We start from the raw sequence: 24,194 nt of genomic DNA, 5'->3' as shown, positions 1-24,194 counted from the left end.
CAACCTATTGTACACCCATCAAAATATATACTGTACTACTTATTTTTTTTGAATGAGTTATATACTAGTACTACTATTTCAATGCACGGATTCCTTTCAACTACTGCTGCTTAATTTATACGCGCTTTTCTTATATACTGCTATTAACTATCAATTACATAGTCTGAAACAGATACGCACAAACATAAATTAAATAAGCATTACAAGAAGGTTTGTTAGTTACTACTAAATTGTTTGATTGATTAATTAGAATCGAATCCCGTAAACATCACCTTTCCCAAATGAGTTGCTAACTTTTGCAAGCCAAAGCGAAAATGTAATTAATGTCATAATGAGAAAATCTAAACCCAAAGGATTTAGATATTTTAGCTTAAACGGGACTGTTGACGGCGGCGTTGACCTCTTTCTTCCCACGCCAACGGCGACGTCCGCAAATCCATCTCGCTGCCCACGCGAAGCCCTTGATCACCCTAACTCCGCCAATCACCGCCGTCAAATAATACAACAGCAACCCCACAGCACCCGCCACCTCGACCAGCGCCTCCGCCTCATCCTTCAGCCTCCTCCACCACAGATTACCAAACCCCGCCGCCAAAATCACCTCCTCCACCAACCCAAATCCGCCCACTGTATCGTCCACCACCGGCGCCACCACGCTCCGCCGCCAGAAAATCGTCACCTCATGCAGCCCCAACACGAAAACCGCTCTTCTCGCCAAAACTAGATTCCCAGCCGCGGAACCTCTTATCTCAGCGACGGCGGCGCCGCCGTGAATCCCTAAACTGAGGCAAATTTGCATCAGGGAAATCATCACCAACGCAACCCATAAACGACGCCGTTTATCACCGCGTAAAAGAGTTTCAATTGCCACGGCGATCACCAGGAAGCTGAGGATCAGCGTTGTGTTGCGGCGGACGAAAACAGACGTCAGGAAGGAAATTTCGTGACCGCTAACGGCGGCGGCGGAGAAGTAGCGGGCCGCGGAAAGGCGGGCGAGGAGGAGGAAGGAGAGGGGCAGGAGGAGGCTCATGAAGGTAATTGCGATAATCCTGCCGCCCTCTTCCACGGCGGCAGCACCGCGCCACCGCTGATTTTTCATTTTTTCAGTCGAAATAGAATCGGTTTAATTAGAGATATGAAACAATTTTAAGTCTCTAATAACTTGTTACCATTTTATCCGCACGGATTTAAATATATAAATATATTTCAGTTTCTAATAATTTGTCACCATTTCACTCACGCGGATTTAAATTATATTTAATGATATATGCAATGGATTTAGAAGAGAATCTGTTATTAATATTTTGGTAGTATCAGTCTCTCATATGTAATAATTCTGATAATAAATTAATAATCCATCTTTAGATTGAATCTGTCATTAATATTTTGGTAGTCTCAGTCTCTCATATGTAATAGTAATAGTTTTGATAATAAATTATAATCCATCTTTTTGCGGGTTTGTTACTACGACTCATTATCACGTTATTATTATTTAGAATTTTAAATTGTGAGATAATTTTTTTGAATGAGGTAACTATAACTCACTATTATATGATTATCCATCCAGAATTAAGTTGTGAAATTTAATCTTATAAATAAATATAATAGTAGTAATATATAGTATAGTATTTAATCATGAAATATAATTATGCAAACTAAACGGGTCCACAAATCATAATAATAGCAGATAGTGAAAATTAAGATATCAGCCCGATTACATTAATAAGGAATAAAGAAAGTAGTATATGTAATGCGTGATCTTCTAAATAGTACTCCCTCCGTCCCAAGATAAGTGACCTACTTCTTTTGAGCACGGGATTTAAGGAATGATATTTAAATAAGTTAAAGTGGAGAGAGTAGTAAAGTATGAGAGATGGAAAAGTAGAGGAGAAAAGAGAGAATAAAATAAGTTGAGAATAAAGTAAGAGAGATGACTTTTTGCTAAAAATAGAAATAGGTCACTTATAGTGGGACACCCAAAAAGAAATACAAGTCACTTATCTTGGGACGGAAGGAGTATCCATGTTTAAATGGACATGTATATACAATACATCATCTAAAAATGTAAACAATTTACGTTTATAGTAAATTTTATCCTGATAAATATTAATAAATTAAATACTAAGTACTCCATATCCAGTTTTACACGTTGTGCACGTGTATTATCATTGTGAATTTAATTAACTTTTTTTTTACAATAAAGTAAACGAAACACTCGTCATTTTGCAGCAAAAGAAATCAATCTTTTAGTGGCATCTGCCATCTAGTAGCTAAACTTTTTTTGAAAGTTTTGGAGCGGACGTCCGCATTTATAATTTATTGTTAACTTTGTAAAATAATCAATCTGTTCATTAGTTTTTTTTCATTAAATTAAAGTCTATTCATATTTAACTAAATTAACAGTCAATTCCTACAGATGTAAAATCGAATTTATCTACAAGAATAAATTACAGTAATTATAGTTCAAATCAAAACTGACTTAAATCCAAATGCATAACCAACTAACCATGATCAAATTTAAATCACAAGATCTTATAATTAATGTAATAGTCAATAAATTGCCACATAATATGTGATAATTTTTTAAAAGTAAGAATAATAATTCGCTAAAAAGGTAGTACTCCATACTAGACAATCAAATGGTAAATTCTTATATTATGGTAATTTGCTTGTAATGTTGTAAATTTAATATTACTCCATGATAGTAAATTTTCAAATTTGTAAAAACACATCATTTTCAATTACATTTGACACTCCTAAAATATACTACTATGAAAGAGTTTCAATTTCAAACTACTATAACTTTTGATTTTTAAATTATTTGTTTGTATATTGTAGTAGTAAATAAATAATGGTAGTATATTATAGTAGTAAATATTATAGTATATTATAGTAGTAAAACCGCCCGTCTATATACTTCATACATTTAGTTTTGATAAACGTAGTTACAAAGAAATAAATAATGATAGCTAGCGCAAGTTTTCATTTATTAATTCAACGTGTTTATTTTTAACTAATTTCCAAAATACTGTCACGAATAGGAGTCTCATTTTTAACTCATTCAGAAACAAACCCAGATGAAATCGAGGTCCCACCGCCGAGTTCCGGAGACGATCCACTGAATTCCACGTCGGGTCACGCAGTGGGCGGAGGCGGAGAACCCTTTGAGGAAATTCTTCAAACACCTGGCAAGCCGGGCGGCGACGATCACGGTTGCGTTGTGTTGAAATCGGAGGAGAAGATTTCTACGATGAGCTCGAGGAACTTCCCACTTCCTCCTCCTTCACGGCTTTCATGAAGAGTGGCTTCCATGGGGGAACAATTGCTGTAAATCTCTCATCTTGAAAGGGATCTGTGTGTGTAGATTCTTAATTACAGCGTATTACTATTATGTGGAGTAATTTGAATGTTTGATTGTTCCTACGGATGTCAATCAGGCCAACCCTACTCGGGTTGCGGGTCAATCGGGTGCGGGCTTGTCGGATTGTGATTTCTTTCGGGTTGTAAAAGTTCGGCCCTAACCCTAAAAGCTCGGGTTTCGGGCTAGCCCGACGGGTTAATCGGGTTGCTACTGATAAGGTTAAGGCTCGAACAATCCAATAAATCATGATGAAAATTAGTTATATTTATAAAATATAAAATATTTAATTATGATAAATTTGATATATATGCTTAAACTCAATCATAAAATAATAATATTTGTGATATTTCATGAAATTTTAATGCATGTTAAAAATTTAAATATTCTTTTAGTGAGATTAATTTATTTAACAATTATTATATTAATAAAAATTCAATATATAATTTATATATTTACCATAAAATTGAAAGTTATCTTTTTGTAGTTATCTATGTCATAAAATTAGTCAATGACGTGTCGAATTAGGAATAAAAAATTGAAAAATATAAATTTTACCGGGTTATCGGGCCAGCCCATCGGGTTTTCGGGTCTGGCCCTAACGGGTTGCGGTTAATCGGGTACGGGCTTATCGGGTTTTATTTTTATCGGGCTAGAAATTTCCGACCCTAACCCTATAAATTTAGGAGGCTATTCGGGCTAGTCCACGGGTCGCGGGCTACATTGACATCCCTAATTGTTCCTGAGTTTTACACGTGCGGGCAGATAATTTTCTTTAATTTGAATTAGACTTGTGAATATGGCACGTGATTAATTTAAAAGCAGGTCTGCGTGTACAGTGAGACTAAAGTATGGAGTACTTTATTAATGTTCTACTTTTTCAAAAGTGCACGAGATTCACTTATCCAATCAATTTAAACAAAAAATTGAGGCATTTTAGTTATTTTTATTTTTAATTATTAAATTTAAAAATATTATTAATTAAAATACCTATATTTGAGAATTTGAAGATTTATCTTATACTACTCCCTCCGTTTCTGAAAAAATATAAATATTTGATTTGGCATGAGTTTTAATGTATAATTAGTAAAATAAGAAAGAAATAGAGAGTAGTGTAAGTAGTATTAGCAGAGAGCGTACTCCACATCATTACTAATGTATTGTATAAGTTGTAAATAAAATGATGTGTACGAATAATATGTTATTTAACTATTCTAAAGAGAGTTTATATCTTTCGGGTACAGACTAATAAAAAAATAGTTCATGCTTTTCAAAAGATGAAAGCGTATAATTATGAGAGCCAAACCAGCAGTCTTGCATTTTCACATGCTATCCATTCTTTAAGAATTTATAAACTTCGAAATGAGTTTTGTCAGATTTAAGAGAAAATTTTACATTGCGTATTCACATTTTCAAATATGATCAGTATTCAGACATCGATTTATTTCTCTTCCGGTGAGGTAGTACTTTACCACGAGCCACAATACGATTCTCTTTTATATTGAATTACTTTCTTATTAAAAAGACTTACAAATACTGCAATAAAGTTAAGTGATCCGCAAATCCTTTAACCTTTCTAAAATGCCAAGAGATCATTTAACTTTTAATAGCAAAAACATAATGATTTCCGATTTGATCAAATGGAAGTTTCCTGCAAAAAACAAAATCTTTGCATGTAGAGGACCAATTACAGAGCCCATTTCCAACCTATCTTTCTACCTTTGAGAAAGGAAACTTGGAGTAGAGAGATAATCACCCCACAATCCACATCTCTTTAACTGACAAAAGAAAGGCCATACTTTTAGCAAGCCTTCTGAGTGTGCATATCTTCATTAACAGCCTTGTAGCATTCCAAACTGCAAAGAGGAAGCTTCGACTTTGAATCGCGGTACTTGTAATCATTGGTACAAGACGGCCCAGCACATTTCTCCCGAGGAGGTGGATAGCTGAAATTTCAAAAAAGGGCCTCAGCAATCTATGCTTTCACCAAATCGCAATGAAATTTCACCAAGGGTCTAAATAGCAATATTATCCATGCAGACAACAAAACAAATCTTACCTATAAGGTTTGGATTCGAAAAATTTGGGCAAGCCCAGGTCTTGAGGGAATGTGACAGTAGTCCCCGTAGGTCCCATGACTGTCCTGATAGTGTTTGATGTAAGCATTTGAGCATTCGTCGCCTTCCCCTGTTCAATTTTAGCAGAGGAAAAGGACTAGTGTTAACTTCTATTACAAGATCAGTGTATTTTTCGATACACTTACAGAGCTCATTGTAACTCTTGTTTCTGCATACTTTTGATCTTTGATAACACACCAAAAATGATCCACATTTGTTACTATGACGAAATGTTTATAACCTAAAAATATAAGAACTAAAATGAATTTAATCGATAATGTAGTACTTCCTTTAAGAACTGGACAGGTAGTAAATTTGTTCTTCAGTTTTTATTGATGGCAAAAATAGAAGTATTAGCTTCCATTAGCAGATTTGGGATATCATCACTTAATTAATACACATTCAAAGTATCCTGTTTGAAGGAAAATACCTGTGCTAATTCTTCCTGGCGCTTCTTAATCTTCTCTTCCCTTTTCTTCCTACTGGAATCTTGACCGAGTATTTTTCTGATCGCCTCTGCCTACAATTTTGAAACAATTAGCTTATTTTTCACATCTTGCTTTTAAGCTACATAAAGCAGTGGAGATACTAGTATTTGCAAGAGTTAACCTCTGATTCACGAGCAGCTTTCTCGTTCTGCAATCTACGTCTCTGAGCAGCCTCCACCTTCTTCAGCTGTTGCTCTACTTCCGTTAATTTCTCCTTTTGTTCTGAGTCGTTGAAATTAACAAATACAAATTCAAACTGCTTATTCTAATAAGCGATCAAAAGGGTCATAGGGAAAGAGGATTTGTACTCACTTCGAGGTGCAGCCGGTGGTAACCCGTTTGGGAACTCAATTTGACTTGCACCCACTTCTGGGGCATCCTTGCTTAGAAGGGCTCGTTGACGAGTTGTCAGAGCTATCTCTCTCTTGTTTTCTGATGGTAACTCTGTCAGATCCCTCTTTTGCTTTTTCTTCTTCTTCCCTTCAGCATCGCCATCAGAGGAAAGTTCGTCTTCCTCTTCATAGTCCGTGTCTCCAGATCTGGGTTTCCTAGAATCTCGCCTTGCAGTATCTTCTGTATTTTCATTCTTCACACCCTTCTGCAATTTTCTGGTTGACTGTGCCTCCAAATCCTTATATCCAGAAAACCTTGAAGTCTTCAGTTTCTCCAGATACCTTATCTCATCATCGTCATCTTCATCAAAATCCCCATCCAAAACTCGTTTCTTAGGAACCCTTCTGCTCTTACGAACTGCATCCGGCTTATCTCCATGCTTCTCAATGGAATTTTTCGCCGATGTCTTCCCCATATCCTCTCTCCCAAAAGTGAAACTACTTTTAGAGAAATCTTTCCATGGAACACCTTTTAAGGTGGCTTTCTTATTGAGAGGTGGGGAATGGTATTCATCAGAACTTTCCTAAAAATTTAAAATGATAACATGCCAATGACAGAGTCAGCACATAGTAAGATATGTTAAATCACAATCCGCAAACTTAAATGCAAAAAGATTTGTTTACCAAAAAATAACTATATTCCCCTTAATGAATGAGCCTCATATCATCATACTTACTACAGAGTATTTATTTTTTTTATCCTTCAACACAGTAAAAGTACCTTTCTTCTTCAGAATCATCAAGGTAGTAATAATTTGAAGCCATGAGAAGAAACTCAATTAATCAATAATAACAATTGTCAAGCCATATTACTCTATCCGGTGCCCACTGCACAAGTAGAACATCAAACCAACAAAAGACAGCTTAATTGGAGAGATTATTACGACCTCCGTCCCTTATAAACAGAATCTATTCCATTTTGGTTCGTCCCTTAGAAATAGAAACTTTCTAAAATTTATATTTTAGAAAGTAGGCCCCACAATCCATTAACACCATCTCCGCTACTTTTTCTCTTCCTCTCTCTTACTGTACTAATTTTCTCTTCTTCTCTCTAACCCTACCAATTCATCACTCTTACTTTACCAATTGTGCATTAAAACCCTTGCCATTTCAAAAGTTTCAATTTTTAAGGGACGGAGGTAGTAGTTAACATCCAGTGCAAAATTAGGATACGAATGGCTTTGGGATATCCATTAATAAGTTCACGAGTTCATTCTAAAATATAAGCAGAGCACGCTCTTAAGAACACAAATAACTTATTTCCCTTGATGAGTGCATGAATCATTCACTAGTTCAGCAGCTAAATGTGCGAACAGTTAAGACCAAGGCAGTTGTGCTAAGAAATGTGTTGTATGCAAAAAAAGTTAGATGAATCTCAATTACAGAAGCTGCAATTTTGACAACCTGTGGGATCAGCCTCTGTCGTGGCTGGGCATTATCAGAGGAGTGACTGGCTTTTGCTGTAGACCCACTCCCCGATTCTCCATTAGAACTAGATTTAGTCTGAAGTGTGCGTGTCACGCCACCAACCTTCAGCTTAACTTTTTTAGGTCTATTCTCACTTCCTGCTCCATTACATGTACCATTACTTGCAGCACCATTTGAGCCACCAACAGGTAAGGATCTCGACACACACTGACTCAAATTGAACATTTTCCCCCCAGAGTTTCCATCACCAATATTCTCATCACTAGAGACCTTACCCATATCATCTGAACCTGGTGCCACTGACAAAGGAGATTGATCAGAGAGTGGTTGTCCTTCAGGTCTAGGTCGGCGTGATGTTTGGCTTCTCCTCTTTTTTATAGAAGCCCCAGCACCCTCCATTGAAGGCCCCCTAGATTGATCCATTAAACCGGATTCTGGCTCCAAAGTCAATAGTGGTACATGTTTAAATTATAAAGACTCAAATCAAGCTGAAGTACACAAACCCCTAGGCGCTTCAAGGTCTCTGCAAAAGTTTTTAGACTAACCATTAGATTAGATTAAGACACAAAAAGGGAAGAATAGTTTTGCAAATATATTCAGGAATCACACACAAAAAGTGACCGAATATTGAGCTCTAAGTAGTGTGTAGAGGAATGTATAGAACAAGGAAGAAGCCAATGGCATTGCAGTGACATACATGGCTTATGTAACCACTAACCACGAAGGGATTGATTAAGCAAACAAGGACAACAATGGTAACAACAAATGCAGTAATAGCCAATAGTCGAACTCAAACATCACCAAAAGCCCTAAGTCTTCACCACCCAACCAACTAAAAGAGTAAAATCAAGAAATCAAGCAGAATTAAAATCAGAAACGCGTGGGAATCTCTTTGATACAGAGCCATTACAAGCAAAGATAAATGTAAGTAAACAGAATCCATAAAATAATAAATTATTGCACAACAAACAATAGATACACTTAAATCAATGCCAAAACAGGCTTAATTAACTGAGGGAGAATGCAGAAATAGCCAATTTAAAATCTCAATTTTGCTTGAACATAATTAAACATAACCAACTAAACAAAAACACCAACAATGAACACATTCCACTCCAAACCCCCATAAATTATACAGAAACACATCCCCAAATCGTCCCACGGAGAGAGAAAAAACATCATACACGATAAACCCCCACATTAATCGATCGCGGCAGAACCAGATTCCACAACACAGCTCAAACCAACAAAATTCACTATAATTCCCAAAATTGAGACCGGCTCAATCGAAGCCCCAAACACAGAATGTCGTCGGGACAAAAGACGAAACTCAAAAAAACAAAGATTTACCCAACGAGAGAAGGCGTACAACGGAACGACCGAAGGCTGGGAGACGAAGAGGATAAAACAGGAGTTGTACAATTTCGAGGGAAAAAGAGAGAATGGAGTCGGCGAAGCAGATGGATACGCAAAAGCGTGCGAATAGTAGAGAGAGAAAGAGGGAGAGGGAAGAAAAGGGGCGTTTGGATGTTTGCGTTAGGGTTAGAGAAGATAGAGAGAGAGGCTGTTGTTGATATGGGGTTACTATAGTAGTAGTAGTAAAGAAGACTCCCAATTTCTTCTCCATTTTTTCCACACCTGTTTGTGTGTGAAATTTTTGTGTGTTTGTTTTTGGGTGGGGGATATTTGGACTCGGCTTCGCGACTCAGTAAGATCCTGGCGAGCTGACTCGGCCTGCTCTGCCCCATTTTAGCTTCCTTTTTTCCTAACTCTTTCTCTTCAACAAATTTATGCTGCAACTATATGCGCAGGATATCACCCTGCGCACCCTCTCCTATTTTTGTAGTTTATGCCTCTCGCATGTGCATTTAGTAGTACTAGTATTTTTTTATGGAGAGATTTCAGAAAAAAGGATCATATCCACTTACCTTTCGAAATTTAAGATTAATTTTGCTGACCTTTCGGAATATGGGGTCAAGGCATGTGGATTTTTTAGAATAAGGGATTTTTGATTTTTTCTCTTTTTCTTATTCATTTTTCATATGATTTTCCTCGTAATATTTATAAATTGACCAAATTACCCACATAAAATTTGACCCCAATTCTTTAAATCTTCTACCCATCGTTAAAACTCTTCTAAATTTCTGAAAATAAAATAAATACACTTACGGACACATGGATAATCTACTCCCATTTCTTTTATTTTATTCAGGTAAGATTTTATTTCAAAAAGATTGAAAAATTTATCCTAAAATGAATGACCTACTGCTCATAAGATTAGATTTTTATTCAAGAAATTTGGTGTTAAAAAACGTATGGCAGGAGAAAGAAAAGCAAATCCCACAAATTTAAAATATGAGAGAGTGTGTGTGAGCATGCACAGAAAAATAAAAGTGTTGCATCAAATACAAGTGCAAACTTATAAAAGTATCAGATACGCGGTGGAAGAGAAGGAGGAGGAGGGTGGAGGCGCCGAGGAGGGGAGGAGGAGGGCGGACGGAAGATTTTGTTTTATGTAAACGTGAATCTTTTTTTGTTTTCAAAATTTTTATTTTGTTTTCATATACTACTAGAAGAGTTAGTATTTTGGTCGAAGAATTTAAGAATTGAGATTTAAATCAGGTGGATAATTATGTCAATTCATAAATATGACCGAGGGAAATACCATGAAAAATGAATAAGAAAAAGAGAAAAAATAAAAAATCCCTTATTCTAAAATATTCACATGCCTTGGCCCCATATTCCGAAAGGTCAGCGAAATTAATCCTGAATTTCGGAAGGTCAATGAATATGATTCCTTTTTCCGAAATCTCTCTTTTTTATTACAGTGATGAAATTTGAATTTTTCAGAGATAATAATTGTTTAAATTATAAATTTAGTTAAAAATTTATGATCAATAAAAATACTACTGTACTTATTATTATAATTAAAAATTCTATTTGTTATAATTTTGAACATCATTAAAGACATAATTTTATACACAAATGAACAATTGATAAAAAAATCAAAACTTTGTAATGTATAAAATATTATTGTTTTTAATATGTTGACATATGGAGTCAATTTCAATTTGTAAACGGGTTGCTTAGAATAGTAATGAAATTAAAAGTACAAAATATTAATATAAAATCATATAAGTGTATAAATGTAATACTATGGTCTAAAGGGAAACGTAATACTATGGTCAAATGAAAACTCTAAATTAAGTACAAGCTCTAATTATCTGGATTATTAGAAGATGTCAACATATGACATTATAACAACAATAAAAAATGTCAATACAATGTCAACGATTAATTTTGTATTGACATTTTTTGTCGCGGTTAGTAGTGAATGCTATAGTCTACTAAAATGAATGAATCAAAGTGTTTGGTTCTTTATCTTATAAAAAAAATAGCCTTGAGGTATTTTGATCCCAATAAAAAGTCCTTTCCACGATACCATAAAAAATTCGTGCTCCCTTCGTCCATGATTTAAAGAATATTTTTGTCATTTTGATTTGTCCATGATTTATAAAATCATTTACTTTATTCCACTTTCTGTATGCGGATCTCACATCCCACAAACCAATAGTACTACTCCCTCCGTCCCGCTTAAGATGACACGTTTTCCTTTTTTAGTTTGTCTCAACTAAGATGACACATTTCCTTTTTTGGTAACATTCTCTCTCTAATTAATACACTCAACCACTTTTTCTCACTCCTATTAAAATATCTTTCTTTCTTTATCTCTCCACTTTAATACTTACACCCACCTTCTCTCTCCAATTAAACACTTTAACCAATAATTCCTAAAATCCCGTGCCGGCTAAGCAATGTGTCATCTTAGCCGGGACGGAGAGAGTACTTTAAATGGGTCATACATTCCACTCACTTTTTCTTTTTACTTTTCTTCACGAAGTCAAACAATTTCTTAAAACTCGTGCTGAGTCAAAATAACTCTTTAAATGTTGAACGGAGAAAGTACTATAGTCCACAATAGTGTGGACATCCCAATAGCCTAGCACTAGGACTAACCAAAAATATCTCCCGTCACGTCACTAAGACTAATCACTGCACTGCCACATCACTAGGACTAGCCGACGCCCTAGCCAATAAAACAATCGAAAAATACGATTAATTCATTTTAATTATAAGTGTTTATCAAATATTAAAAAAATGAGGTGCAATGAGTTGTAAATATTGAGTATAAATAAAAAAGTTAAAAAAATTAGGACGCTCGTGCTTTTGTCCGCCCTTGTAGCGGACTAAAGGTAGGACGTCCGGTTTTGGACATCTTGCTTTTCGTCCCACCTCGGGACATCTTACTTTTCGTCCTACCTTTAGTCGGCTATTGCGGAATGACCCCACGGACTAACCGTTCATCCTACCTTTAGTAGTAGCAGTACTTTGGATAAATATACTCCATTCGTTTCTTAAAAATAGCAACTCTTTCCTTTTTAGTCCGTTTATTAAAAATAACAACTTTCAAACTTTCCATTTTTGGAAATCTTTAGATCCTTATACACCTCCCTAATAAAGTGGACTCCTTAATCCACTAACATTAATTCCATTATTTTTTTCTCTGTTTCTCCTACTTTACTAATTTTTTCTCCATCTCTCTTACTTTACCAATTTTTCTCTCACTTACTTTACTAAATTTTACATTAAAACTCGTCCAGTTTCAAATGTCCCTATTTTTAAGAAAGGGAATGAGTATAAGAGCATCCGCAATGGTGCTTAGGCCAGCCATAGGCCAACCATTCTCTCCTCTGCCACGTCAGCAACACTAAAAAAACCACCTGCCACGTCAGATTTAGGCCAGCCATAGGCCAGCCGCAATAAAAACAATTCAAAATATACTACATTTACGGAATTAAAATTCCGATTAAAATACGGAATTAAATTTAGACACGTATACGGGAAAATTCATTAATTGCATTTAAAAAAGTTACATAGATAAAAAAAAGTACATGCATAATAAAGAAAAAAAACTATCGTCGTGCAGTCCTTCGTGCCCACAACTCTTCAATTATATCCTTTTGGAGTTGAATATGAGCATCCACTTGGCGCATGTTGGCAAATTCCTTGAGTCGGCCGGCTTCATCGAGAGGTACCCCCTGTCTTACACTAGGGGTGGCCGTTCCGTGGCTTGGACCGGCTTCATCGTCACTGACCCAACTAGTCAGTTGTACGCCTTCGTCTTCGACGATCATGTTGTGCAGGATAATGCAGGCGTACATTATCTCGGAAACGCATCCGACATCCCACAAACGCGTTGGGCCCTTGATTGCCGCCCATCGAGACTGGAGCACACCAAATGCGCGCTCCACGTCCTTGCGCGCCGACTCCTGTCGTTGGCAAAGTAGGCCTTCTTTTCATCACTTGTTTGTCGGATCGTTTTCACAAAGACCGGCCACCGAGGGTATATCCCACCCGCCAAGTAGTAGCCCATATCATGCCGGTTGCCGTTGGCCACAAAAGAGACGGCTGGACCGACGCCCTGGCACTTCTCGTTGAAGAGGGGAGACGAGTTCAGGACGTTGAGGTCGTTGTTCGACCCGGCTACCCCAAAATACGCATGCCAGATCCACAGCCGGTAATCAGCTACGGCCTCGAGGATTATCGTGGGGTTCTTTGACTTGTAGCCGGTCGTGTAGGCCCCCTTCCAGGCAGTCGGACAGTTCTTCCACTCCCAATGCATACAGTCTATACTGCCTAACATCCCCGGGAACCCATGCTTCTCCCCGTGCATCTGCATCAAATTCTGACAATCTTCGGGAGTAGGGCTTCGAAGGTACTGCTCACCGAAAATGCTGATCACGCCCCCACAGAACTCCTTCAGACATTTCAGGGCTGACGACTCACCGATGTGGAGGTACTCATCCCACATGTCTGCCGCGCCTCCGTACGCCAACTGCCTGATTGCCGCTGTACACTTTTGGATAGGGGTGTGGCCGGGTCTGCCAGCCGCATCGTGCCTGAAGCGGAAACACATATATTGACGCTCCAATGCCCTAACGATGCGCATAAACAACTCCCTGCGCATTCTGAAACGCCGCCGGAACATGTTGGCGGGAAACCGCGGGTACTCTGCAAAGTAGTCCTCGTACAACCGCTGATGTGCAGCTACGTGATCCCGATCAATCACTACTCGGTGGTGGACAACTCGTGGAGGGCGAGGTATCGCCTGCTGTTCCACCATACGCATGTACCGCTCCATCCCGCGGTTCATGTAGGCCTCCATAGCCTCGTTCATCCTCCGTTCGTACTCCTCAGGATCCACACCACTACCACTACCACTACCACTACCACTACCACTACCGCTACCACCCGCGTTACTCATCGTTCGATGATGCTCTTGTACAGAAAGTTAAAGAGATAGAAAACTCGTTAAAACAAGTGGTGCGAATGAAAATGAAACGAAAATCGCGTTTATATATGATTTTAAAAATAAAAAAAAAACGAAAATCGGCGCTGGCCGATCGGGCCTCCACAATGGCGGCTAGCCGATCGGCTAGCGCTTCGGCCAGCGACGAGCGATCGGCCAGCCCACGCCGATCCGCTCGCCGAAATCGCCCTCGCCGGTTGCAATGGTTCGGCTAGCCGATCGGCTAGCGCGACGAATCGGCTAGCCGGTCGCTAGCCGACCATTGCGGATGCTCTAAGTCAAACTGTCAAACTGATCGTACTCTAGTTTATTTTACATTTTTACTATTCCTTTTGGGGTTTAAGTCGCATTTCTTTTCCAGCATTGATTCCAATAGTTTCAGTCAGCTAAACCCTAACCAACAACTAGCATAGTGGGTAACTGATCATGGTGAATCTCAGCCGTCAATTGGCCGCCGGGGCTCCTACATTCGTCCGGAGGCTCTCTACGGAGGTGAAAGCCGCGGCAGCTCCCCTACAGGAAGACCGTCTGTATCGGAGATTATCTGCTTTGGGGCGCAACCCTGGAATGGTGGCACGCACCATAAATGACTACATACGCGAGGGAAGAACCATCAGAAAAGTTGAGCTCGAGAGGTGTATCAACGAACTCCGCAAATATAAACGATATCGCGACGCTCTCGAGGTGCGTATAATTTATGCGCGCGTTTCGTCTGCATATTCGAATTCGTTTTATTATTCACGATGGAACTCGATGTCAAAATAGATTTTAAATTCAAACTAGGTTTACTAAAGGATGGCAATGGAAAACGTAAGATGTTCGGATTATATTTAATTATACAGTGTTTGTTTGAGGATTTTTGAGTGATTGAATTGGTATAATTTGTTTTGACTCGATTATTAAAGTTAGTGCTGGCTTAGAATTTGAGGAAGCGAGCTTCAATTTCTAGTTTGGATAGTTTCCTATCCACTTTGAAGAAGTTGTTGATAGAAATATTCATAAATGAATGAAAATTAAGTAATTTGAAATTTTTGTATCCTGTTTTTGGTCGAAGTTCCTAAGCTGTGGATAAAACTGAACATGAGCAGTAGATACTGAACCAATGCACTACAGCTGTGAGCTCAATTTTTGCTACAGCACAGTGCTGTGCAAGACTGAGGATCTTGAAAATTAGGAACCAATGTCAGTGAATTGTAGTTCTGAAGTGTTGCTGGCTATTTAGTGCTGGTTTTCGGTTGACTTTCATTTGATAGTATCAGTGTTTGACTAGGGGAAGGAATTGATCCCCCTTTTTGTGTGATGTGCCTGTATGCGCGTGTGTGTTGGGGGGGGGGGGGGGGTTGTAGTAGGATGGGTACTGATATGTTTACTATGTCACATACTAGATAATGGAGTGGATGGAGCTTCGGAAGTTTAACTTCAATCACAGTAATTATGCAATTCGTTTGGATCTGACTGCAAAAGCGAAGGGGATAGCTGCAGCTGAAGATTACTTCAATAGCCTATCTCCAAGTAATGTGGTCCATTGCGTTTATGGCTCGCTTCTAAACTGCTATTGTAACGAGAAGATGGCTGATAAGGCATTAGATATTTTTGCTAAGATGGTTGAACAGAGAATGGTTCTCAAATCATTACCTTTCAACAATCTTATGTCCATGTATTGTAGATTGGGGCAATATGAGAAGGTGCTCATCTTGGGAGAGGAAATGAAGAAGGGGAATGTCCAACCAGACACGTGTACTTACAACTTATTGATGAACAGCCATGCAAATCTGAATGATATTGAAGGAGCAGAAAGAGTTTTTGAAGAGATGAAATTGGAAAATGAGAAGCAATGTAATTGGACATCATATAGTAACTTGGCGAATATCTACATCAAGGCTGGATATCAAGAAAAAGCTAAGTTGGCTCTGATAAATGTAGAGAAGGAAATGGATTCACATGATCGTGAGGCATACCATTTCTTGATCAGCTTGTATGCTGGGGTATCTGATCTTGATTCTGTTCACCGTGTTTGGAAGACCTTGAAGTCAACATTGGCCGTCACAACGAACAGAAGTTATCTAGTCGTGCTTCAGGCTCTTGGTAATCTGGGCGACATCGAAGGGATGACAAAATGCTACAAGGAATGGGAGGCCGTGTGCTCCAGCTACGATCTGAAGTTGGCTGTTGCAGTTATCCGCGCTTATTTAAGGCATGACATGGGCGAGGAAGCTGAGGCGGTTCTTGAAGTCGCGATGCGTAGATCAGAAGGGCCTTTCGTCTATGCCTGGGAGCAGTTTATGATCTTCTATTTGAACAAGAATCAGATTAGACCAGCTTTGCAGCACATGGAAACGGCTACATCCATAGCTCACGAGAATAAGTGGCAACCTAGATCTGAAACCATAGACAAATTCTTGAACTATTTCAAGCAAGAGAGAGATGTAAGTCTTGCCGAGGAGTTCTACCATTTGATGAAAAGGGTAAACTGTGTGGACGGCCGTCTGTACGAGTCGTTAATTGAGACATATAAAGCTTCTGGAGAAACCTTGCTCGATATGCGTGCGAGGATGGAAGCAGATGGGGTTGAATTAAGCAGTGATATCGAGCAGTTGCTAGCAAGTCCGTGATGCAAATAATAATGCAGCAAGTTTGTGGTTGGGAGGTCAAGCAGGTGTAAAAGCCTCTCAAATTTTTCTTCTGATTTCCAGTTTTACAGACACATTTGATGAGAAAATTTTGACTGTCTATTGATCATCAGTAGTAGAATTTGATTTCTCTTCTTGATATGAATTGTTATAGCATAAACTGTAAATTTTTGTGTACTAACTCGGATCATGTTGGTGTGATTGTATTAGCTTGTTCTTGCAAATCTATGATTTTCTGACGGGTTACGGTCAAAATGTATGGAATAATTGATGATGATGAAGCATTTGAATAATGTTGTAGTGCAGTGTAGATACATAACTTGATCGATTTGTTATAATATTGTAGTGTATTTTTATAATATTTGATGCCAAAAGTTAATTTTATATTATTCCCTCAATTTAAATTATTTTTATAAAAATCATATTTTCATCCATCTACAAAATGAAAATTGGTCTCGTATTAAAAATGAAAATTTACTTTCAATTTAGAGCACATGCAACAGAAGCCGGATTGGAGCTTGGTCCCGTCCCACCAAGACGAACCGAACATGGACCTCCGTGACCTGTCCCGTTGAGACGCCAGCGCAGGTGAGGTGGGGACATGAGTTTTTATATATACTCCTAATGGGATGTAATCAAATGCAAACTCTACTTCTAGTATAATACTGCTAATAATTACGAAGTAATCCTACTAAATTTTAAACATTAGATCACAAAATCAATGAATTGAATTTGACTGATTTTTATGCTAAGAGAAAGTTATTGTTCTAATTATATAGATATTGATAATAAGAGTGTGCTATTAAAAAACTTCAGGGTGTGTGTTTTTATGGTATGTAACAAAAATAATATCACCATAAATCTTTAGATAAAGAATTAATTACATTTTAAATATTTTTAGTCACTAAAAAATGGTTTAATGAATAAGTTTTGGGATGGTCTAAATCGCTGAATCCGCACTTGCGTTTCTCCCGTTGCCATTTGTAGAGTAAGAGCACTCCCAATGGTCCGGCGATAACACTCAGCGATTTTTAGCCGAAAATCGCCGAGTTATCGCCGGCCGTTGGGTGTGTTTCGGCGATAATTCGGCGTTAAATAAGGGAGAAATAAGGGAGAAACCATTGGAACAGTTGGCTAAAAGTTGGCTAAAAATTGGGGATAAATTTTGGTGCTGATGTGGCAGGAGTTAGGGAGAAATAAGAGAGTTTTTAGGGAGAGCACTGGGAGTGCTCTACAAAGTTTGGGTGTGTTTCGGCGATAATTCGGCGTTAAATAAGGGAGAAATAAGGGAGAAACCATTGGAACAGTTGGCTAAAAGTTGACTAAAAATTGGGGATAAATTTTGGTGCTGATGTGGCAGGAGTTAGGGAGAAATAAGAGAGTTTTTAGGGAGAGCACTGGGAGTGCTCTACAAAGTTTGGGTGTGTTTCGGCGATAATTCGGCGTTAAATAAGGGAGAAATAAGGGAGAAACCATTGGAACAGTTGGCTAAAAGTTTAAAAATTGGGGATAAATTTTGGTGCTGATGTGGCAGGAGTTAGGGAGAAATAAGGGAGTTTTTAGGAAGAGCACTAGGAGTGCTCTACAAAGCAGAGTAAACCTCAACCTAAACTAAAGGCTAAAGCCCTCTATGGCAATTCCAAGCTCCCAATTGCGCGCCGGAGCATCTGCGTTGGTACGAATTTTCTCTCCCAAACCTAGAACGCCGCCGCAGCAGCAGGAGCTCAATTTGTTTAAGAGATTGTCTGCAGTGGGATATACCGATGGAGAGGTGGCGACTGCCATTGATGACTACACAAAGGAGGGGGGAAAATTCGTCAAGAAAGCTGAGCTCGATCAGTATATCAAGGCCTTCCGCAGATTCAAACGATACCGCCACATTCTTGAGGTTCTATGATTTTTCGCATATTCGTAATAAAACTCGATTTGTATGTTATATGCAAGGATTTATAGACATCTCTTTGATAAACAGATTCTAGGTTCCCTTAATGTTGTTACTTTGTAGAGATTGTTTTGCCGCTAATTTTCTGCTTGAACCGATTAACTTCATTAAATCTAGAATCATTTCTAGTAGTATGTAATTTTGTTGCTAATATGTATTCATAATCTTACGGGATAAGAATTTGTACAAGTGTTGTTGCCTATCACTGTAGTAATATACTTTGTTTGAAGATGATTATAGAGATTTTGGCAGCATTGAGTTTTAGACTATATTTAAGCCAACTAAACAGATGCTTCATATTGAGAATCTTTAGTCTTTTGGAGCTGACATACTTAATGTGCTGTTGATGGAAGTATAATGACACTACTCTTATGCTTTTGGGGACCTTTAAGATGGTGTCATGTCTTGTATTTGAGATTTTTTGGGCCATTTTACATGGCCTCATGTCTTGTATTTGAAGAATTCCAGCCAATCGTTTAAGAAATAGATGTGGTTACCTTGAACAAGGTTTTATTTCGGTCACTAAAATGTGCGATTGTAGAATCTTCGTTGTCCTTTGTCAGTAGATAATGTTTATGACTTGAGACGATTTCTGTTGTGCATAACACATTCAGGTTGGGGAGTGGATGGCTCAAAAGTTTGTCTTGAAGCCCAAAGATAATGCGATTCATCTTTGGGCGATTGCAAAAGTTAAGGGCATAGCTGCAGCTGAAAATTACTTCAACGACCTGCCTCCATCTAGTAGGGTGAGGTGCACTTACGAAAAACTTCTAAATTGCTACTGTACTGAGAAGATGGATGATAAAGCATTAGATCTCTTCAAAAAAATGACTGAGCAAAACATGATACACACACCTGTGCCTTTTAACCATCTTATGATGATGCATATACGGTTGGGGGAGCCAGAAAAGGCGATACGCTTGGGGGAAGAACTGAAGAAGGCGAATATTGAGCCCAACACATCAACATGCAACTTGTTGATGAGCAGCTATTCGTATTTGAATGATTTCGAGGGAGTGGAAAGAGTTTTGAAGGAGATGACAGTAGAGAACAGCAAGCTAGTTAACTGGACGACATATAGTAACTTGGCAAACATCTACGTCCAAGCTGGAGACCATGAAAAAGCTAGGATGGCTCTGAAAGCTCTTGAGAAGGAGATTGGTGGCCATGAACGTGCTGCATACAATTTCATGATAAGCATATATGCTCGAATGGGTGATCTTGACAATGTCCATCGTGTTTGGAAGTCTCTTAAGTCAGGCTGTAACGTGATCTGGAACATGAACTATATAACCATGATCCGAACTCTAGATAATCTCAATGATATCGATGGGTTGAAGGAATGCTTCGAGGAATGGGAGAAAGTTTGCTCCAATTATGATGCTAGGTTGCCCAGTACAGTCATTGGAGCTTATCTGAGGCATGACAGGCTTGAAGAAGCCGAGTCAGTTCTTCAGAGCATGCTCGGCAAATCAAAAGGTCATTTCTTCTATGCCTGTGAAACGTTGGTGAATTTCTACTTGAAAAGGCATGGTGTGAAGCAGGCTATGAAGATCATGGAAAAAGCTACGTCCGAAGCTGTCAACCACGGGTGGAAACCTAGGCAAGACACTATAGATGGATTCTTGGACTGCTTCAAGTTAGAGAGGGATGTAAAGGGCGCTGAGGAATTATACAAGTTGATGAAGAGGATAAACTGTGTCAACGACCATTTTTACGAGATGTTGCTTCAGATTTACTCTGACGCGGGGCAAAAATTACACAATGTACGTGAAAGGATCAAGAGAGATGGAGTTGAAATAAGCAGTGAGCTTGAGGACTTGGTCGCGAGCGTTTCCTCTTGAATGAAAATTCGTGGCAAATAAGTTTTTTTTGAAAAGCATCCCCTCTGAATTTTGTGGAGAAACTTTTTGGTAATTGTCATCATTTTGTATGTGGAATATGAGACGCAATATATATGCTTAAACTAGTTGGCCAAATTGATGAGAAACAGTCAACATATGTATACCAATGTCCAATTAAAAGAAACAAAGGAACGAGTCAGTTCTGTAGAGGACGTTTCTTCCAAGTCGTTAAAAGATAGCGCTACAAATGCCAATTTGTATACACAAAGTGAACCAAATTGAAACAAAATTTCAAAAGTTAAAAGCTAAACAGATAATAGGTTTATACAAATCGATCAAATGAATGTGGAAGGCAGGGAATGAGAGCTCGATCGGGTTTAATGGGACAAGGTGAAGAGGTTACAAGAACAGAAAGTGACTCAATCGCAAGACCCTTCCTTGATTATCAGATGGTTTTCATCCTACGCTATCACAAACCACTCTACCTCCATGACTTATTCTGTTTTCAGGGTCACGTCTGTGATCCCTATGGGGGCTTTAGGGCGATAGTGCTCATCTGTGTCTGCCTCTTCAATTTCCTGATTTTCAACACCAAAGTGAGGCAATTATAGTGAATGTCGTCTTGGTTAAAAAACAAAGCCCTTCGAAACAGAACTAATTACCTGGACTACATCTTCACCCTTTATAACACGTCCGAATACATTGATTTTCTCATTTAGATCAGGTATAGGTGCTGTTGTAATGAAAAGGTCAAATCCCCCACCATCAGGTCTTATCTTGGAAGTGCCCAGCATAAAAGCTTCATGCTTCAGGCTATAAAAACATATGAATCAGTAGATATAGTTTCCAAGAGTAAGTTGACTTTGAGAGAGCATGCGAGATCTTGCATAAGGCTGACCTTGTATCGAGTTGATTGTAATGCTTTCCCCTAGAAGTCCAATCTTCAGTAGATCCAGGTCTATTAGCATCACCTCCATGAATTACAAAGTTTTTTATTACACGGTTGAAGAGCATTCCTTTGAAGTGGCCATTCTGGCTGCAAATTATAATGGATAATGAAATCATGCACAACGAGATTTCAGAAATTGAAATTTTAGAAAATGTAACAGCAGATCAGAATATCTTAAGCACCAACTTGGCTAGATTATGCTTACGAACATAAGATCAAGTAAAATAACTTTAGCAGGGTAGTTATAGTTCAAGTAATCAGCAGGGAACCTACCATGCCTGAACAAATTCATTAACAACTTCAGGAGAGCCTTCCTTATAAAGTTCCACAGTAACTGAGCCTTTTGAGGTTTGCAATACCTGTTAATGAATGTGTAAGCATATTCCATTAAAGGCAAAGAAAAATTAAAAAGAACAGATTGAACGGAGAACTGCCAAGTCCAACAATAGCAAGGGAATTGACTAGATATATTAGTGTCAAACTGGTTAAACTAAAACTATGCCATTAATAGAAACTGATGCCATTAATAGAAACTGACACCAGAACAGAAACTCAATAACATTTCCAGCTATGAAACTGTGAGATGTATAAAAATAAATGCTCACAAAATCTGACCGCATCATGAAAATATTCAATGTTGCGAAACCACTGATCAGTTAATCTATTAATCAGAAAATGTATCAAGAAACTTACAGCATATTTGGGGATGCTAATTTTCTTCGAGTCTCCAAATGAACTATCATGCTGCAAATACATAAATACAATTTCAGAAGAAAATGAAAATAAATACAAGAGCATAAGTGATGCACGTGATGTGATTTAGGAAGGAAGTTCATATGATGCTTTTCACATCAAGAAAAATAAACTTATGACCATATAATCAGCAGCACCATAACTTCATTTTCAAAGTAAACTACTCCCTCCGTCCCACAAAGTTTGTCCCAGTTTGACCCGGTGTGAGGAGATTGAGGGGTGTATTTAATGTCTATTTTTGGAAAGATTCCAAGTGGGACAAACTTTATGGGATGGACGAAAATAGTAAAATGGGACATATTTTGTTGGACGGAGGGAGTAAGTATTAGTGCAGAAATGAGTTTACTTCAAGCCTTCTACCTCTGCACTTGAGAATGTATCCTCTATCGGGTATTTTGATCTGAGGAAGACAAAGAAAAGAGGTAAGAAAAACAATGTATAGGTCATTTGTAAACCTTATGTTTTAGCAGAATGAATATAACATATGGATCATAAAAATCTTCTAACTCCTTCAGCATTTTCATAGTTACTTACTACATAATCAATTGGTCGATTTTGGTTCAATGAGATATGAAGGCCACACATTTTATAGTAGACTGTGGACAAAATGTCCTTAACAAAATTATGTTTCTGTAACACTAGTTACACTACAAGCACCAAAGAAATCAACCTAAACACTCTCATGTTAACACAGACCATCTTAGGTCAACATACTCTCATAAAATTTATCTCGTCCACTACATTCAATTCAGAAAAACCAATCATAAATAGTTTACTGAAACTGCAACTGAGCATTGAAAAATATAACAAAAGATAAAAGGAGAAGACAGAAATAATACCTTCGAGTCCAGTGTCTGTAGGAAGCAAATAGAAAAAACGCCACCACAACAACAATCAGGCCGTAAATTGCAATTGTAACAACACTGACTCGATTTGGCCCCTTCTTCTTCTTACTCTGTTGTAAGAGAGCTTGGGGTTTGATCCTCGCCATTATGATCGGACACAAACTACAAATCTCTAGCTCTACAGAACAAAATCACACATCAACTACTGAAATTGAAAAAGCATCGGCAGCACACAAACAAAACCTAAGATTCAACGCCAGCATACTTCAACGCCACATCGTAAACACCGGAAATCAACACCCTACTTTAAATCCACGCGAAATTATTCGCAATTTAAGAAATCTAATATTCCGATTATAAACGAAGAGTTCGGAAAAATCTTAAAACCTCACAACTTATAAGCTAGACTAGTTCAAATTTAAGAAAATGAACGAGAAAAGTAATTAATCGGTAACGAGATTAAGGTTTACAAAATTGAAAGGAGAAGAATACCTGATCCTGATCTATGCTAGGGCGAATTCTGCAGTCGAAGAAACGATGAATAAAATTCTACAAATATCTCCGAACAAAATAATCGGCGAATTCCGCAGTCGAAGAAGGAAAATTGACGACCGCCTTGAATTTTACTTCAAAATTTTGTTCGTTTCTTTTCTCCTTTTCACTGTAGAGAAAATTTGTTGTAGTTGAAAGAAAATTCGAAATTCTGGAATGAATTTAATCAATATTGATTATTGAATGAGTATTTACTAGCCAGCTAATTTCAAGTTTAATTTTTATTTTTCATTGAACAGCTAATGGTCTGCTAATACGATTATTCCTTCCCAGTACGTTTTTCACCTAATCCTCATTTAAACCTTTTCATTTGTTTCAAAAATCCAAATAGAAAAATGCTGACTCTAAGAGCATCCGCAATGGTCGGCTAGCGACCGGCTAGCCGAACCATTGCAATCGGCGAGGACGATTTCGGCGAGCGGATCGGCGTGGGCTGGCCGATCGCTCGTCGCTGGCCGAAGCGCTGGCCGATCGGCTAGCCGCCATTGTGGCAGCCCGATCGGCCAGCGATCGGTCAGCGCCGAAT

The 24,194-nt window shown here is 38.2% G+C and overlaps 5 protein-coding genes across 8 annotated transcripts; 2 read left to right on the top strand and 3 right to left on the bottom strand.

Moving 5' to 3' along the window:
• Positions 1–220: 220 nt before the first annotated feature.
• Positions 221–1,136, bottom strand: LOC125217595 (uncharacterized). Its single transcript, XM_048119115.2, has one exon. It carries the CDS (start codon positions 1,097–1,099, stop codon positions 371–373), a length of 729 nt encoding a protein of 242 aa, XP_047975072.1. The 5' UTR covers positions 1,100–1,136; the 3' UTR covers positions 221–370.
• A 3,817-nt stretch (positions 1,137–4,953) lies between these two features.
• On the bottom strand, positions 4,954–9,575 carry LOC125223097 (uncharacterized). Of its 4 annotated transcripts, none has more exons than XM_048126071.2 (7): positions 9,153–9,569; positions 7,760–8,306; positions 6,276–6,879; positions 6,085–6,185; positions 5,906–5,995; positions 5,418–5,545; positions 4,954–5,304 (listed from the first exon to the last, which is right to left on the bottom strand). In XM_048126071.2, the coding sequence occupies exons 2-7, from the start codon at positions 8,204–8,206 to the stop codon at positions 5,160–5,162; spliced, it is 1,515 nt and encodes a 504-aa protein (XP_047982028.1). In that variant the 5' UTR covers positions 8,207–8,306; positions 9,153–9,569; the 3' UTR covers positions 4,954–5,159. The 4 variants fall into 4 exon arrangements, with proteins under 4 accessions (XP_047982028.1, XP_047982027.1, XP_088919219.1 ...); XM_048126070.2 differs by having other exon boundaries at positions 9,134–9,568; XM_089063093.1 differs by lacking the exon at positions 9,153–9,569 and adding an exon at positions 8,968–9,112.
• Positions 9,576–14,511: 4,936 nt separating this feature from the next.
• LOC125218557 (pentatricopeptide repeat-containing protein At1g02370, mitochondrial-like) lies at positions 14,512–17,142 on the top strand. The gene is made up of 2 exons (XM_048120243.2): positions 14,512–14,837; positions 15,539–17,142. The coding sequence occupies exons 1-2, from the start codon at positions 14,580–14,582 to the stop codon at positions 16,763–16,765; spliced, it is 1,485 nt and encodes a 494-aa protein (XP_047976200.1). The 5' UTR covers positions 14,512–14,579; the 3' UTR covers positions 16,766–17,142.
• Positions 17,143–18,379: 1,237 nt separating this feature from the next.
• LOC125221994 (pentatricopeptide repeat-containing protein At1g02370, mitochondrial-like) lies at positions 18,380–20,704 on the top strand. The gene is made up of 2 exons (XM_048124364.2): positions 18,380–18,671; positions 19,340–20,704. Exons 1-2 carry the CDS (start codon positions 18,414–18,416, stop codon positions 20,567–20,569), a joined length of 1,488 nt encoding a protein of 495 aa, XP_047980321.1. The 5' UTR covers positions 18,380–18,413; the 3' UTR covers positions 20,570–20,704.
• LOC125221995 (peptidyl-prolyl cis-trans isomerase CYP21-3, mitochondrial-like) lies at positions 20,705–23,829 on the bottom strand. Its single transcript, XM_048124366.2, has 8 exons — positions 23,609–23,829; positions 23,111–23,294; positions 22,632–22,671; positions 22,212–22,262; positions 21,792–21,877; positions 21,468–21,605; positions 21,232–21,382; positions 20,705–21,147 (listed from the first exon to the last, which is right to left on the bottom strand). The coding sequence occupies exons 2-8, from the start codon at positions 23,260–23,262 to the stop codon at positions 21,064–21,066; spliced, it is 702 nt and encodes a 233-aa protein (XP_047980323.1). The 5' UTR covers positions 23,263–23,294; positions 23,609–23,829; the 3' UTR covers positions 20,705–21,063.
• Positions 23,830–24,194: the final 365 nt, after the last annotated feature.

This window comes from Salvia hispanica, chromosome 1 (genome assembly GCF_029641045.1).
Source record: "Salvia hispanica isolate PSC_SH4W2 chromosome 1, Shi_PSC_v1, whole genome shotgun sequence".
Taxonomy (NCBI): domain Eukaryota; kingdom Viridiplantae; phylum Streptophyta; class Magnoliopsida; order Lamiales; family Lamiaceae; genus Salvia; species Salvia hispanica.
Note: the sequence above shows the minus strand (reverse complement) of the source record. Positions and strands in the feature narration are given on the sequence as shown.